At 37.8% G+C, this 17436-nt stretch overlaps 1 protein-coding gene across 1 annotated transcript; it reads right to left on the bottom strand.

Annotated features, from left to right (window-relative positions):
- Nucleotides 1-2426: 2426 nt before the first annotated feature.
- On the bottom strand, nt 2427-16373 carry tsga10 (testis specific, 10). The gene is made up of 19 exons (XM_053477403.1): nt 16316-16373; nt 15158-15265; nt 12514-12664; nt 10702-10841; nt 10362-10517; nt 9961-10140; nt 9601-9678; nt 9271-9422; nt 8293-8408; nt 7608-7762; nt 7115-7170; nt 6518-6686; nt 5978-6088; nt 5704-5814; nt 4890-5057; nt 4627-4787; nt 3809-3913; nt 2842-3024; nt 2427-2601 (listed from the first exon to the last, which is right to left on the bottom strand). Exons 1-19 carry the CDS (start codon nt 16337-16339, stop codon nt 2571-2573), a joined length of 2355 nt encoding a protein of 784 aa, XP_053333378.1. The 5' UTR covers nt 16340-16373; the 3' UTR covers nt 2427-2570.
- Nucleotides 16374-17436: the final 1063 nt, after the last annotated feature.

Genomic DNA, 17436 nt, shown 5'->3' with positions numbered 1-17436 from the left:
GTGATTTGATGAGAAATATTTCTGAATAAACAGAGACAAACCTCAGAATACAGTCTGTAGACGGAAAAAATAAATACGTTGATAAGCAGCTGTACCCGGAGCGCCGGAGCGCGCGACCGTCGCGGACCTGCAGGTGTTTGAATTCGCTGTAAATTGGCTGTCACGCGACGCTAAGCCACGCCCCCTCACCTGTCTCAAACGTTCCTTGCTCACAAGTCTCCGCCCACAGATCAAAGTACCTCAGGAAGGCGCGCTAATACAGCAGTGAGGCATTTCTACCTGAAGTGTTTTTCTTTTAAATTAATATTTATTGTGGATAATCTTAATTTACCAGGGGTGAAGAGAATATTCTGTATTCTGTATTACTTCAGTTAGAAGTAACCAACCACGAATACACTACACAAAGCAACAACTGTTAAGTTTGTTGGATAAATTGAATTTATAGCAGGTTTTGGCCTAAACTGCAATACAAATATAAAAAAATTGATATGCCAAGGTATACATTTACCTTGTTGTACACTATTTATTCCTTGTATTTTTAGAACCAACACTATTATCCCTGATTAGAAAGATTTCCAAGATGGAACTTTCCTAAATAATCATAATCTTAAATTTACATTACATTTTATACTGAAAAGTGATATTTTCTTTATAACAGCTCATGGTTTGGTCTTGGATAAACTATAAAGAAGTGTTAGTCTTTTGGCTGCTCCTATTGTGGGGTCGCCACAACGGTCCACAAACAACTTGGCACAGGTCTTTATGCCGAATGCTCTTCTTGACACAACCCTCCCATTTTATCTGGGCTTGGGTCTGGCACTGCATCCAGTGGCTGAGGTTTGGGCACCGGGTGGGAATTAAACCAGGGCCATCCACATGACAGGCAAGAAAGCTATCACTTTAGCCAACAATGCCTGTAATTAAACTATAAAAGGTTTTCCAAAATACTTTTTTAGACAAAGAGTCAAGTCATTTAAAGAATAGATTTGTATAAATGTTATGTTGTATGCAAATGTGCACATGATGAGGAGAAATAATTATGAATATAGAAATCATTCACTATTCATTGTGCAAAATCAAACTTTTATTGCAAGACAACAAAGACGGATTCCAAACTTGAACACATAAAGCATACAAACGTGTAAAAATATAGCACCTTTAAATCAAAACGATTTTAATATTCACATAGTAATTACAATTACATATTCAGTGCTCATGTCTCCAAAAGTCACAGGTGAATTTGCTTGAAATATAAAATGTTTTATTTAACACAGCAGTCACATACTCACAGTAAAAGCTAAATCCAGCGCGAGGTCTCATGTTTACTGCTTCTTTTATCCTCTCACAGGCCAAAGACATGCAGATTAGGCAAATTGGCATTTCCAAATTGCCCGAAGTGTGTGAATGAGCATGTGATTGTGTGTGTGCCCTGTGATGGACGGGGTGTCCTGGGTGTACCTCGTGCCCTTAAACCTATTTTTGATTATATATTTATGACTGCATCTTCAACGTTTTCTTGTGACCCAATTAGGCCTACTGTATGTCTGATTCTATCAGACATAGAAATTAACACATAATTTCCCATAATATTTCATAATGGTGGTAAAGCACCACCTACCTGGTTAGCCGCAGATCAATTAAGAAAAAGAACAAGAAGAAAAAGCAGATGCTGCAGGTGGGCTTTACTTTTTTGCGCCAGATTTCTGGGACATAGTTTTTGTGGACAAGCAATCAAAATGTAAGTTAAACCACAGAGTCTGTGATCAAAACCCATGTCATATATTTTAAGTGAAAATCTTATGCTTGTTCTTAAATTGCACAAGGAATGCAAATGCTTTCCTTTTTTTTTGATTGGGGTGGGGGGAGTTTAGTAAGTTATTGTTATTGCCTGATTTTTGAAAACTAGCAGCTTCACTATGAAGTGTGCAATATTTAACAGTGATTATCGGTACATGTAACTTTAAAGACATTGGTTTTCACACAAATATAATAATCATTTTCTATAAATAGAGCCAAGACCAATATGTTAAATTTATTTTGTTTATGTTTATATTTTTACATATGGGCCACATCTAGAAATTAGTTGTATTGGTAATAAACTGTAATATTTTTTTATATTCTTAACCTGCTGGTTTTAATGTTGTGGTAGACAGCGGTCAGTATGGACACTGCCTTGTGGTGCTAGTTGGGGGTCATTATTGTATGCTGTTAATTGAGTATTTTTGATATGTTCAATAAAACTAGTACTATTTCTCAATTGTTTCTCATTTATATTTGGCTAATCTAACTTAATTAAGGTGTTAAATATAGCTTATTTGATTCTGTTTTAAATATATCTAAGATTTCTCAAATGTTTCCTAAGTAAAACTCCTGTTGCATCTTTGCTGTGTGTCATTGTTTCTCCTTTAGGAGAAATAAAAAAGACAAATAAAACATGTAATGAAAAAAATCAATTCAGTCTCATGAGACCAAAAAAAAAAAACATCTTCCTGAGCAGCAAAATGTTGCTCTAAGTAGTAGTGTCACAGTACAAATGATGTGCTTTCAAAACTTTCCAGTCCACGTCTTTCTTAGTCATATGGGTTTTTGAACGTCACACTTCTGTAAAAGATAGACACAATTATTACCAATGAACTAAATCAAACATACACAATAAAGAATCTAGATTAATGCAATAAGCTTTCATGAAGCATTTTGATTTCCAAACAGCAGTTTAGAGTGCGTCTAATATAACTGCACTTTACTATTATAATATTGAGACCTTATTATAAAAGTTGAGCCCTTTATTGTGTGAAGGTGCATTTCCATTGCGTTTTAAAATGCATTGTGAGCTACACAAACCTGTCGGGTGAGCGTGGCAGGTGGTCAAGAGTGGCGTGATGTGAGCGCTCAGGTGAATAGGATGTTTGAGGGCTGAGGGAGTGACGGACAGTGGAGGGGGGAGTGCGTAGTGTGGAGGACAGGATCGGAGAGCCAAACGATGTGGAGTGTCCGTGCCGGTGCAGCTCTTTCACTACTCGTTCCCTGAAAGACAGACCAAAACAAAAGGTATGAAAAGAGAAAAAGCGGAACAGAGAAGAGAAGATGAGAGATAAAGATGCTCATGAAGTCATTAGATAATTAAAATATCTAATTAAAAAGGCTTAAGTTAATGAGCTGCTTCAGAACACAATGCCTATCACAGCACTGTTTAATTAGGTGGCATTGCAGGGTTATTTGTTCTTCTTATTATTTTGTTGCACTCAAAGTGCATCTTTATCACAGCACAGCTAAATTCGTCTCAGTGATGTTTTCTGTTACAAGATTTTTATTTAGCATTTATGAAGCCTCAAATGTACATTTTTTGTCTTATTAACTTCAAGAAAAGAAAAAGAGGGGCGGAAAAGGAAGAATGACTGTTTCCAGGTGTTATATTATGTGAAAACAGAAAACTGTCTCAGGAACGTTATATGACATTATCTATAAACAGTTAAAATATATGACATATTAATCATTAATAAATGTAAAAATGTTCTTGTTGGACAAATAAAAAAAAATATTAAAGCCATAATGGTATAGAAAGATACGTATCTATTATAGGGTGGTACCAATAGCTTAACCTCAAGGATTGTTTTTCTGTCACAGCACCTCCTAACTCAAGTCACATTTATTGCTCAGCAGAAAAGTAAAGTTAAAATATAATAATTACAATAAACTTTATTTTAATGAAACCATGCCATTTTCAAGGCACGGTATTAAAACTTAACATAGAACAGGTATAATGCACATATTGTCTCAAAATGTGTGGAGCTTACGGAGGCACCAGTACCTTTCATCACGCTCTGTGTTCAGCTGCCTCCGGGTGGCTTCGAGATCAGCCTCTAACAGCGCTGACTGAGTTCTTAACTGAGCCATTTCTCTGCACTGAGTGCTCCTGAGATGATAGAAAACACAAACGTACAACAAAATAATAAAAACTATTTGATATTATTAATAGCCTCACTAATAAAACAAGTGAGTGCTGTATTGGGTTGAAAGATCGACCTTTTAGAAGCGATTTCATAGATAATGATACTGATAACTAGTGTTGACCGTAAAATATTTGCATTTCAAATAATAAGCATTTTTATGCTTTATATATCACAAGGTAAAGTATTCTGGCCCGGGGGTTCGATTTCCACCCAGTGCCCAAACCTCAGCCACTGGATGCAGTGCCGGTCCCAAGCCTGGACGGTGACGGTATAGACGATGGATGGATAGATCTTGATTACTGTATATCATCATTAATTTGATGTTATTGTCAAAGCAGGGTTTATTCATTTTCAGTCTGGTTTTTATTTGTATAAAGCTTTTCCCAATAGAAATAAAATAAATCAGGGCCTCCAAGTGGCGCAGTGGTAAAGCACTTGGCCCTATCATCTAGAGATTGTGATTGTGCTAATCAGGGGCGTCTGTGAGCTCACACAAGCAGAAGGAGCATATAGCGCTGTCCTTCGAGTGTGTCAGCCCGCCCACAAAGATGCCTCCCGACTGAGTGGTAGTAGTAACATAATGAGGGAGCCCCCTAGTGACGGGGAGGAATGGTACATGACAAAATTAGAGAAAATCGTGGGAAAATATTGTGTGTGTTTGTGAGCTTGTACTCACGTCTTGCTGTCAGCTACAGCAAGTTTATCTCTGAGAAGCTGGATCTCGACAAGCCTCTCCTGAGAGCTGAGCTGTCTGTTTAATTCTTTCTCTCTCTCTAGCGCGAGGTGCTTCCTCAGGAGCTCCAGCTCAGAGCGACATGACTCCAGCTCCTGCTGGACCTGGCGAACAAACACATGCACAAACACAGCGCTTTGACACTGAGATGATCTCGACTGGGTGAGGCTACAGTAGGTAAGTGTTCTGACGGTAACACTACGTACCGCTTCTTTGCCAGTGTCCAGTTTGAAGCAGAGATCGCGGGTCTTCTCCAAGTCGTGGGTTGTGTCTAACTGCCTGGTCTTCACCTGCCGCAGCTCTTCTTCTTGTTTCTCCAGCGTAAACTTTACCTGTCTGAGCTCAGCACTGCAGCTCTGCTCAGCACTAAGAGCCTACCAGAGAGAGATAGAGAACGAATGACCAACTTATTGCATTTTCTATCTATTTAAAATTCTCTTCGCTACCCAGAAAATGCTTTTGCTACCAACCCAGGCCTATACATCTGTGAAATATATTTTCATCCTGATTACTGTATATGCAAAACCCATTCATTATGTGTTAGTATTATAATAGTGTAACATAAAAACTTTGTTTATTCTTTTAGCACGCCAGCAAATTAGCTGTTATAATTGGATATTATAACATATAAAGTACAGTGCAAAATTCTTGACCTAACCCCTCATTTCAGTTATTTTATTGTATTTTTAATGTAGTCTTGAGGAATATCTCTCAAATGATTAAGCCGGTGATTAGTATACTGGACGAGATGAGAGGGGAAATGAGGTTACTGCTGAGAATTTAATCAATATGAAAATTTAATTAATATGAAAAATAATGGCTTGGCTCAAGACTTTTTCATAGTACATAGTAAAGTGCAAGTGCATTAATATAAACTTGTGAGTAGTCAAAACATTGCTATAAAAATAAAACCACTATCTAACTATTCAGAACTGAGAATTCCACAAGACCACATTATATAAGAATACATGCTTAAGCTTTACTCAGTTATAATGAACTAAAAAATGTTTTTTCACTCACCTCTTGCAGACTGCTCTCCAAACATTCCACTCTCTCTTTGAGTCTGCGTTTCTCTGAATCGGAGGTTCTTAGTTCCATCCGACACTCCTGCAGCTCCTTAACCTCCTGTTCCTGCTCAGAAACATTGCTCTGTGACTAATCACACCGGCATATTCTACATCATAATCCAAACAAACACTTTTGGCTAGAGACAGCTATTCCTGAAGGGACGATGCACAAATGTATATTGGACATGACAGAAAATAGATAAAAAGCCTAAAATTGTGATTAATACCTTGGAGGACAGTAGGTCTTCAATATTGGAGATGTCAGACACATAGCTTTGTACTTTCCTCTCCAAAAGCCCGATCTCATGACCAGCCTCATCGACTCTGAACTGCAAAGACTAAGACAAAATCAAGATGTCTATGGGTTACACAAGGTTCAGGATAAGGGTCATAATAATTCATTTATTCTGCCACTTTATTCTAAAACTGTATCCTAACCTGGAAACTCTGGATGTGACATTGGTAGATGCTTCTTTACAACTAAAGATCAACACATGCACTTTGGATAAATTTCTAAAATATAACTAAAGCTAATGTATTTCAAACCATTATTCCCTCATCAGGTTCAGTTTTTTTCTCACTTATAACCAACAACAATAAAAATACATAGTTAGTCTCATTCCTGATAAGGTTGGCCCTCCAGTGTTGGAAATGATGTACCTTTACATACAGATTTACCGCTGACAGATACTAATTCTGGATACTCCTTCCAAAAATGCAAAAAAAATTAATATCCTCACAGAAATCGTTTAAAGCCTTTCTCTGACCTTGTTCTCTAAGCGCACTTGGTCCAGCTCGTCCCTGAGCTGTGTGTTATCTCTCAGCGTAGCGTCTTTGAGCTTCAGAACGGCATTCAGCTCATCTCCCGAATCCATCAGTTTTCTCCTCACTGCATTCAGCTCTCGATCCCTGCTGCTTTGTGTCTCATTTGAAGCGCTGGAGACATAATTCATGCAAAATATTAATTCACTGTTATATCACTTTGTGAAATTATAGCATATTGCAATGAAATTGAACACAAAAGACACAGAGACAACGCGATCAGCATTATATTAATGCTACAATAAGCTCAAGACAGTCACAGACAATTATGGGAAATAACGTACTTGACAAAGAATGAAACTTAAATTGACAATCCAAACATACTACACGCTATATGTTGTTTTGCCTAATAGTATACATATAGAACTAAAGAGGTAAAACGCCTTCAGCATTCCTTTACAATGTAGAAAGAAATAAAAATCAGGAACCATCATGGAGTTAGTAAGTGTTCTAAAACTTTTCAACAGAAGTGTATATAATTTATAAAGTTATACATTTATGCTGTATGAAATATATTCTATATGAAAGCAGCAGTCACTCACTCTAAAGCAGCTTCAAGATCTTCGAGGTGTAATTTCAGATTGTGGATGGAGTTTTCCTGAAAGCAGTGAAATATAGTCGAATATGTTTAAAAAAAATGCAATCTCTAACCTGCTAAATGTATTTATTGACAATTGTGTACATATTCTGTATTTACTGTACTGTATATGTTCTTGCTAAGTGTAAAGTGTGTGGTTATTACTGATGACTATGGAGCTGATTATGATTAGACCAAGAAAATAATCAATGACGGTTGTATGAAGCAGATGATTATTTTCTAGTAACATAGTAATAAGATTGAGAACTTTAACATAAACCTGTGATTTTAATTACTCTCATTTAACAAAATGAATCAATACCCTCTGACCAACCAGGATTAAGAATTCAACAGTGGGGTGGTGTAAAAGAGGAATATCTTTTCGTATAAATGACTTCTTAGTAATCTCATAGTTATTTAATTATTACATTCTTTTTGCTTGTGTGACACCTGGTTACCTTGTCATCCAGCTCTTTGTTAACAGAGCACAGCAGGTCATTCTTTCTCTCCAGCTGTTCCTGTATTATATCTCTATGATGGTTCAGTTCAGAAACGGTGCTCTGCATCACGTTAAGCTGTTCTTTAAGAACTGTTACCTCCTTCATCAAAGAATCTTCAAATATACACAAAAACACTGTGAATATCACAAACACCACTTTGCGATATAAGAACTTGTTCAAAGAAATTGTGCCAAAGAATATCATCCAATGGTTTTTAATCCAAGGGTTTTACATCTACAGTATGTAGAGATCACGTTTCTACACATTCGTGCAATTTCATAAAGACTTATGAATCAGTTATAGGCTTGGGTCAAAATGATGTGTTCACTTCAACTTCCTATTATAGCTATAAATGCAGACATTAAATTACAGTATCGAGAAAAAACACTGACGTAACAACTGAAACACCACTGCCATCATCGCATGATAACATTGGGCGAGTTTTACCTTCTCCTAATTGTGGGTTTACTTTTATATGTTGGACAAAAACTGTAATCGCGCCTAAGAAAATTAATCTTACACAAATGTGACGGTGTTGTCCCTGCGCCTTTAAATCGTGAGGTGGAATCCCGGGTGCAATTTCATCCCGGAGCTGTAACTATGTAACTGCTAGCAGGCGTATATGTTGTTATAAAACCCTTACCGTTCCTTTCATCCAGGTCTTTATTCTTTTTCTGCACTCGCTGTAGATCTCCAATCCTGTTAATCAGCCGCTTCTGAGTCTCACTCAAAGTATTCTCTGCTTGAGTGTTAGACTGCCTGCCAAAGTTACAGGAACAAGAGTGAAGTCAGTCACTGCAAGTAAAAAAGTCTCCCAAATCTAGCCAAAAACCAAAACTAAACTAACTAATGTGGATGAACTGCTAAATCAATGGACACGCATAATTAATACAGTTAAACTTATTAGGAAAAATAAAGAAGCCAGAATCTAATAATATTTTAATGTGCAGATTAAAAAATTTGTTTTTCCTTAGATAGTATTAAATGCACTGGCTATACTGTAGCTACCTACTGTAACTAGGTCCCCATAGTTCTGACCTGCCATGTGGGTTGCCTAATGATAGGCTCTGTCTGCCCCAGTGCTAACTCCTAAATATTTCATGTATATCGGTTAAATACACAATTGGAAATTTACTATTCCAGTTTTCATTTCCACTGTGTCATATGTAGTATATCTCTCACACATAGAAAAAGTAATCATAAGTAAGAATTTAAGTAAGAAATAAATCCCTTGGATGAAATATCTACCGTAGATGTTCACACTCCTCCTACTTCTCCTCCTCCTTCTAATACCACTCATCAATTCTTTTACTTTCTTCTCCTACACCTCCTAAAACTCCTCCCAACTACTCATCTTCATCCTACTATTATTCCTACTATTCCTACCGCTGCTCCTCCTCTCCTCCTGCTCCTCCTTTACCTTCTCATCCTATTATTACTACTTCCGATACTGCTCCTCCTTCTCCTATTCTTCCTCATTCTCATCCTACTACTATTATTATTATTCCTCTTCCTTCTTCTACTGTTACTCCAACAAAGATTGCAATTGCCTTAATAAACATATTTAGAGAAAGAGGGGGGGGGGGGATTTGCATTCGACTGCAACGTGGTATGGGCTAACCTGAGCATGCTGCATTCATTCTTCAGGCAGCTGCATTCACTATAAGAAGCAGTGAGGCTTCTGGTCAGCGTGTTCACCTGCTCCTCCAGCCTCATCATGGTCTCCCTCATCTGCGCCTGTCTGCCCTTGTGCTCAGCTCGTTCCTGCTCCATCTGAGCATGCAAGTCATGATTTAACATCAGAGTGTTTTCCGATAAACCAAATTGCATCAATAAGTCTAACCTGTAGCCAAAATTAAGAGCTAAAACTTCTCTTTTGCAATGATGCAGTGATGATGGGTGAGGTTCAGCTATGAGTGTATAAGGATTTCAGTGTTTGATCACTTCTTACTGTCAATAAAGCATTCTGCAGGTCCTCTATCCTCTGTTCCATGTGAGCTTTCTCATAAATTGCTGTCTCCTGAGAGATCTGGGTAGGTAAGATGTAGGAAAATTTTCTATGTTGGAAACACCACATACTGTATGCGAAGCACATAAAGACACCAACTGGAAACAATTCAACCATACACATCAAACACTACATTTATACATGCAGAACATTCTCTTTATGAGCCTGTCTATCAAGTCTCTTTCTTCCTGGGTGCCATTTTCTTGACCTCCTATCATAAAACTCTTTCTCTCAATCTATCCACAGTATGTCTCACAGTAAGTGAAATTCTTTAGCTGTCCTCCACTATACAGAACATCCTACCTTAAGTCTCTCTCGCAAGCTGTCCCTCTCTGTGGTCATGTGATGAAGGTCAGACATTGCCTCGTCCCTTTCAGACTCCACGCGTTTCAGGATACTCTGAGCCGTCACGCTGTATTTGGACCCCTGGGACACCTTGGATTTCAACACCTCACGTCGGAGTTCTGCTATCTCTTCCTGAGCCTGCACATAGGATGAAGGCGACATCTGGACATTTTGCACATAGGATAAGGGAGACATCTTCATTTACCACCTTATCTTCGTCAGGTCAGAGCCTATCCAAGTGCATAGAAAATGAATCTGAAGATGTTTCTAGGTTTTTGAGACGAAGTCTAAATTATTATATCAACAATAAAACTAAATCTGTGCACGCTGGATCTTAAGTTCAGCTCAGTAAAACCTACCCGCTGATATTGTGCCCTGGCCTTGTCCCGTTCAGCCATAAGTACCCGGATGTTGCCTTGAGTCTCGGACATTTGCCGCTCGCACTTATCCAGCATGCTTTTCATCTCGTCCCTCTCTCGCATCACTCTTATCAGCTCTGAATCATATGTGCCTCCCTTATACCACACAAACACAAAAAGCAAAACCATGGATAAAGCAAGCCTTTATTGAGATACTCTATGATACTGTTCTCATTATTTATTACCAGGAAATATGGTATAGAAACAAAAAAAAATCTACACGTCAGTGAAACACATAACTCGTAAATAAATCATCTGGTGTCTGGTGTCCTTCTGTTACCTTTACATGGGTCTGCCGAGCAGGACTGGTTGATTTCCGGGACTTTGCGCCCTTCATTCTTTCAGCGGCCACTGAATTGTGCACGTCACCACTATTACACGAGTCTTGTGACACTGTGTTGTCCGTAATGTAAGCACTTTCTGAAAGGGAGTAACATGTATGATGTTTGAATACCACATCATATACAAATGATAAATATAATGAAGGTACGCAGCATTAATAAGTAACACCTCAATTTATTTTAAGAATATATATATATATACTGTATATCATGAAGGGGTCTACAATTTTCAGCAGAGGTGCATTTCCACTGTCAGAGACAGAAACTAAAAAGGAAAATCCGGAAAATTACATTTTATGATTTTTTAACAATTTATTTGTGAAATAAGTATTTGATCCTCAAAGACCTGTTATTTTGCTTTTAAATAGTCCAGCTGCATTCTGCTCATGATTCTAAATTAGTAGCACCTGTTTAAGGTCCTTAGCTGTCATAAAGACACCTGGGTAAGAGAACTTGCAAAATCACAGGGTGATCAAATACTTATTGACCTCACTGGATATACCTCTATAAAATCAGAAGTTTGGGCGGTTTGATGGGACGGTGCATTCAGGTGTGTGTTAACACAATGATAAGTAAGCAATGAATTCAGAAAAGCAATTGCTGCTGTACATCAATCTGATGAGGGTTATGAAGGCATTTCCAAACAATTTGAAGTTCAATGTTTTACAGTGAGAATGAATATTCACAAATGGAAAGCATTTAAGACAATCTTCCCAGAAGTGGATGTCCCAATACATTCACTCCAAACAGAGCAATGCTCAGAGAAACACACACACACACACACACACACACACACAAACACACAAAAAAAAAAAAAAAAAACAGGAGCTACATCTCAGACCTAGTCAAAGTCCAGACCCGACCCAACTGAAATGCTGTGGTGGGACCTTAAGAGAGCTGTGCATAAGTGAATACCCCAAAACCTCAATGAACTGAAGCAAAGTTGTAAAGAAGAATGAGGCAAAATTCTTCCACAATGATGTGAGAGATTGATAAAGTCATATACATCCCACCTTTCCCACCAGTTTGCAGATGACACTGTGATCGTGGGCTGTATCAGGAGAACAGAAAACTGATCCAGGACTTTGTTGCATGGTGTAATCTGAACAACCTGCACCTCAACACCACTAAGACCCGGGAGATGGTGGCGAGACCCAAGCCTCAACCAGAACCTGTGACTGTCAAAAATGACTGTGGACATACAAATACCTGGGGGCGCAGCTGGACGACCAACTGGACTGGACTGCTAACACAGATGCTCTGTACAAGAAAGGAAACTCGCTTGTACTTCCTCAGAAGGTTGGCATCTTTTAACATCTGCAAAAAACTGATGACAATGTTTTACCAGACTGTGGTGGCGAGTGCGCTCTTCTATGCAGCAGTGTGCTGGGGGGCCAGCATCAAGAAGAAGGACGCCATACGTCTGGAAATGCTGGTGAGGAAGGAAGGCTCAGTGGTTGGTACAGAGCTGGAAAGCCTAACATCTGTGGCAGAGTGCCAGACACTGAACAGGCTGCTGTCAATCATGGACAATCCATCACATCCACTGCACAACACAATCACCAGACAGAGGAGCAGCTTCAGCAACAGGCTGCTGTTACATCTATCTATTTATCTATCTGGAAGCAATTTTCATCAATCTCCCTGAAAGGTGGAATGAAACCAGAGAACCCACACACCCTCTTGTACAAGGAGAACTTACAGCTGTTGATCAAGTCCATGTCCACATAAATACTGGAAAAAATATTTACCTGTGTTACCCAGCCGCTTCCCCTGTGTGAGCACTTCACCCTGTTTACTCTGACTAAGCAGAGTCTGGAGCTCCTGATCTGCCTCAGAGCTCAGCTGGCTCTGCTGCCCATCCTCATCCAGCTGTGGAAGTTCAGTTCTTATGTCCTCCTTCTTAAGAAATTGGAAATTAAAAAGAGCACAAGTTACAACCCGGCTAAATTGTAACCCAAAGAAAAAAGAAAAAAAAGAAAAAAGAAAAAAAATGATAAAAGAATTGTAATAAATTGTAGATATCGCTGAGTCCTAATGTGATTACGTGAAAAGGGATGAGAGCAGGATGGTTCTGTGATGTGATTGTCTGGTCTATATTCTCAGTAGCACTCTGAGCAGAGAAAAAGACTGAACAATTTATCAGATCATATATGAATTTTAGTTATAAGAAAATTGTCAGAATTTCAAAAGTGGGTAATTAATATGCCCCCTTATTCAGGATTTAGATAATTACGTGTGGAACAATAAAGCATCCTGCAGCATATAAATGATAAAATACAGAAAAACAGTTCAGCATACAGTATAGTTATACTGCCTAGTGCGTGTGATGTCATAAAAGTAGGAGACACAAGACACAAAAAAATTATGTTACAACAAGGAATACAAAAAACTTTTTTCATAAAAAAACTTCTGTTTAATGTTAAATGTTACTGTAAATGTTACCATCATTTCACTTGTGTTTAAATTTTGCTGCAAATGTTAATTTATCATATTATTGTTTGACATAGACCTTAGACAAGTATTTAAACGTTAACGGAAACATGTTTAAACACCCATTAATCTACTGTTATAGTGTGAGGATGAGTGCATACTGTTGATGTCCCTTCGATCCAGGTTTTCTGCCATGAAGTAAAGAATACAACCCAACAGAGAGCACAAAGCTAATTATCTTTTAACAACAGCATATACAAAGCTTTTTTCTCTGCTTATACTGCAGGAATTTGCCATAGATTAAAAAATGTCCAGTTAAAGAAGCGCTGGTCATTGATTTTACCCATATATGTATATAATTATATTCTATTTGTGCACTATCCATGACACAAATTCATTCCTGTTTTCACTTATGTTATAGCAGCTACAAATGGCTCATCATATTATTGAGAAAAACAGAATGCATAACCTTCTCTGTCCTAAAGATGCTAAAGAAAACACTGAGACCTTCCATAAATATTAGCTAAACATTTCAGTATTCAGTAACGCTGGCACAAATGACTGAGGTGTATTGTATAAAGCATTGGTTCCCAAAACCTGGATCCCAAAAAAAGCACTTGGGGTGCAGGGGATTTTATTTGGATCACGATTGTTGCGATTTATGTCTGCAGTACACAGTTCAGTTACGCAGGTTAATTTTCTACCATTGTCATGTTTTCTTTCTCTCATAACTCCCCCTACAGGGAGAGTTATAGTGGAGGAAATAAAACCAATCAGATAGTGTGTAAATGCAGACTATACTGTAAATGCATTCGATTGGTTCTACTTATCATTATCAAATTATTATATTCTTATCATCGTTGATTTTAAAAAATTACCATGTTTTCAATAACATATGCATACAATTCAAGGTAATAAAGTGGGGAAATAACAAAAAAAAAAATTAGTAAATTTATTAATGCACATGATGGTTTGTCACTTTTGTGGGTCTCTAGAAAACGTTTTGCTTAAGAAGTCAGGCTGAAAAGTGAGCTATGTGGTAAATTAAAAGCGAGATATTTGCATTTAATACAGGACAAAGTAGATGTAATCAGAAAGGGGAAAAACTCAGGGGAAGTGCCAGATAAATCAGGACAGCTCAAGTCGAGATCAAGTAAGAATGCATTAGATGTTTTAAGGAAGGTTGGTCTAGAAAATTGGCCCTAAGAGCCAATCTGAGAAAAAATGAGACCTACAGTTGGCAGTAATGTAGCCCAATGGATTTTAACCCAGTCCATGAAACATGAAACAACAAAAAGTAGAATAACAAAAGTGGAAGTATTAATTAGCTAACTAAGAATTGGACACAGCGACCTTTATAGCACTCTATTTATAGTATCCGGAAATCCTAAATGATCCAATGGGACTCTGTGAGGTATGCCATGAAATTTACGTATATACCCTAAGTAATTTTCCAGACTTTTGAGAATGTACTGCTCTCATGCAGGAAATATATGCATAAGAGGCTAGGTATGGTGGCACAGCCCTAAGAATTAGGGAGAGTAGAAGGCAATGTTAGGAGTCTTTAGGGGTCGCTGATCTGGAAAGCAAGCACTTAAGCACTTTTTTTTAAAGGAAGAAGATTCGACAGGAAGTAAGGTATATCTTTAAAGGACCCCAAGGAACAGGGTGGAGATTGAGATTTATAGCTTAAACAACTCAAACTAAAGATGCAGAAGAAACCTGTTGAGAAAACAGTGTGTGTGGAAGTGCTGGATAAGGCAGACCAAGAGCACCAAACACAGAACAAGCCAAGACAGAATCAGTGAAGGATGCATTAAATGTTTTTTGAGGAAGGCTGGTTTGGGATGAAGGAGAATGAGACCTACTGTTGGTTGTAATGTAACCTACTGGAATCTAACCACTGTTTGAAACAAAGAAGAAGAAAAAACGAGCTATGTAGTTTCCAAAACAGTCAACTACCTGCTTAGCTTTGCCAGGGTTCTCCAACTGAGATGGGTTGTGGTCTTTCAGCTCCCCCTGCTGACTTTCCCCTGAATTCAAGCTCTGATTTAATGCTTTTTCTCCAGACTGCAATGAAACGAACAGTCAGATATGAATCAAAATCAGATGTGAAGTAAAGGCCACTGTACAGGATGCTACCTATAGATGCACTAGATCACATGTCACAACTCTTTAAGTGAAATCAAATATCTGTCATTTGCACAGAATGTTATGGACACAGATTTTAATATACTTTATTTTATTGACCCAATTAATGTAAACAAACAAACATTGATCCAGGAAACAATAGACAAACAAAAAAAACTTAACCTACATGATAACGTCAAGTGTTGTAAACGTTTTGACACTTTTTTAATGGGTAGTGCAAGCGTGGTTGGTTGTCATGGCAACATAAAATACACTCGCTGTTGCTAGTACTGCTTGAATGAAGTAAACGTTTATTACGCAAATATCCATTCTATTAATCACCACTGTGATAATCACATTTAATTAACGGCTTAGACGTCAATCGAAATAAATATGACATAAATCTGTGTCTCAGTTTGTTTGGATCTGACATTCCAAATAAAATAAACACCCTGAACGTATCCGCTTTAAATGATATAAGTATTGGTAAATATAAGTATTACCTGCAGAAACAATAAATAAATAAATGGGTCAAGAGGTCACGCGTTTCACTCCGTGTGTATTAAACGACGCTATTTTGCCGGATAAAAATCTTGGCCAATCAAATAACCAGGAAATGACGTCATAAAGAACTGGGCCAATGAGAGAGCTCGTTATTGCCGCATGTGTGTTTCCGTTGCCATGACGATGAATCCGTGTCTCTTTAGTCAAAACTACAACATAATATTAATTAAGCATAATTAAGCTTACACCTGCGCGCTTCTCACTAAATATCTCCGTAAGCTTTTTGGTTTTTATTTCCTTAATTTTGTTTTTCTGTCTTATTACTTATTGATAATTCGTTAATTCATTTTTATAAAGATATATATATATATATATATATATATATATATATATATATATATATATATATAAAGTTCGTTTATGCTTCAATATGCTTTATATTCATTCTAATGGTTTTTTTTCTTAAATAAATAATATCCTTCCTACTGTTGTTTTGTCTTTGAGAGCCATGGAAACACAAATCTTCAGCCAATATTTCTTTCCTGTTTTGTTTCCGTGAGCTTTACTTGATTCTTCTGCAAGCTTCAGTTAAGCTATGTGTCATTTGTGAATGAGTCGACTCACTGACTCGGTTCATTTGAGTGAGCGCCGACTCGCGTTCACGAGCCTTTTTTCTTGTATCAATAGACAATGCTGTTACTCTCTTGCAATGTAAATTGAATTAAAGAGGCTATAAAGTGTGTATGTCTTGAACGTTTGGTGTATAGCTTTTACTTAGAGAATTGCATGTATCTACAGTACATCTTCATCTATTTCCATACCCATTTATCCCGTGTACATAGTTGCAGGGACCTGGAGCCTGGAGGTACACCCTGAACAGGCCAATCGCACACACACAAGGGGCTATGCAACATGCAAACATCTCTGATGCACACAGACCCGAGGCAGGGATCAAAGCTGAACTCTGAAGGTGCGAGGCGACACAGCTAACCACTAAACCACTGTACATATGTTAAATTGTCTTTAAAAGCCATGGTCTTTAAAATACAGTTAGTTTACTCTCTCAATTACTCACTTATCATCGATACTGCTTTATCCTGTATACAGGAGCCTATCACGGGAGACTTAGGGCACAAGGCAAAGTACATCCTGGATGGAGTGCCAATTCACTGAAGTGCGCGCGCACACATACACAACCACAAATTGGTTGGAAACACCAATTTGCCTCATTTGGACTGTGGGAGGAAACCGTATCACCTAGAGGAAACCAATCAAACATGGGGAGAACATGCAAACTCTCACACACAGACCTGAGACTGAAATCGAACCCGCACCCTTGAGGTGTGGGTTGAGGCATCAGCGCCTATAAAATACATTTAATTACATTTAAAAGTAATGTCCTTTAAAATCCAGTAAACGTAGATACCCCAAGTAATTTTCCAGGTTTTCAATTACAGTCATTAGAGGTAACTATTAACTATAAACAAAAATCAGAAAATAAACTACATTTTAGTTAACTATTAGAGTAATTAATTTAAAATGATGATAAAACAGCTTAAAAGCACTAACACTAAAAGAACAGTGGATAGATTACCATTTTAAGTTTG

The sequence above is a fragment of the Clarias gariepinus genome, chromosome 18 (assembly GCF_024256425.1).
Source record: "Clarias gariepinus isolate MV-2021 ecotype Netherlands chromosome 18, CGAR_prim_01v2, whole genome shotgun sequence".
NCBI lineage: Eukaryota > Metazoa > Chordata > Actinopteri > Siluriformes > Clariidae > Clarias > Clarias gariepinus.
The sequence above is the reverse complement of the archived record's forward strand: the minus strand, read 5'-3'. Positions and strand labels throughout refer to the sequence as shown.

Excerpts from the sequence above, each read along its gene's own strand:
- tsga10 (XM_053477403.1), bottom strand. The coding sequence starts at position 16,339 with ATGGCTCTCAAAGACAAAACAACA. Across the intron at positions 7,763-8,292 it reads AGACCTGGATGAAAGGAACG|ATTCTTTGATGAAGGAGGTA; the intron begins GTAAGGGTTTTA and ends GTATATTTGAAG. Across the intron at positions 5,815-5,977 it reads AAGACCTACTGTCCTCCAAG|GAACAGGAGGTTAAGGAGCT; the intron begins GTATTAATCACA and ends GTTTCTGAGCAG.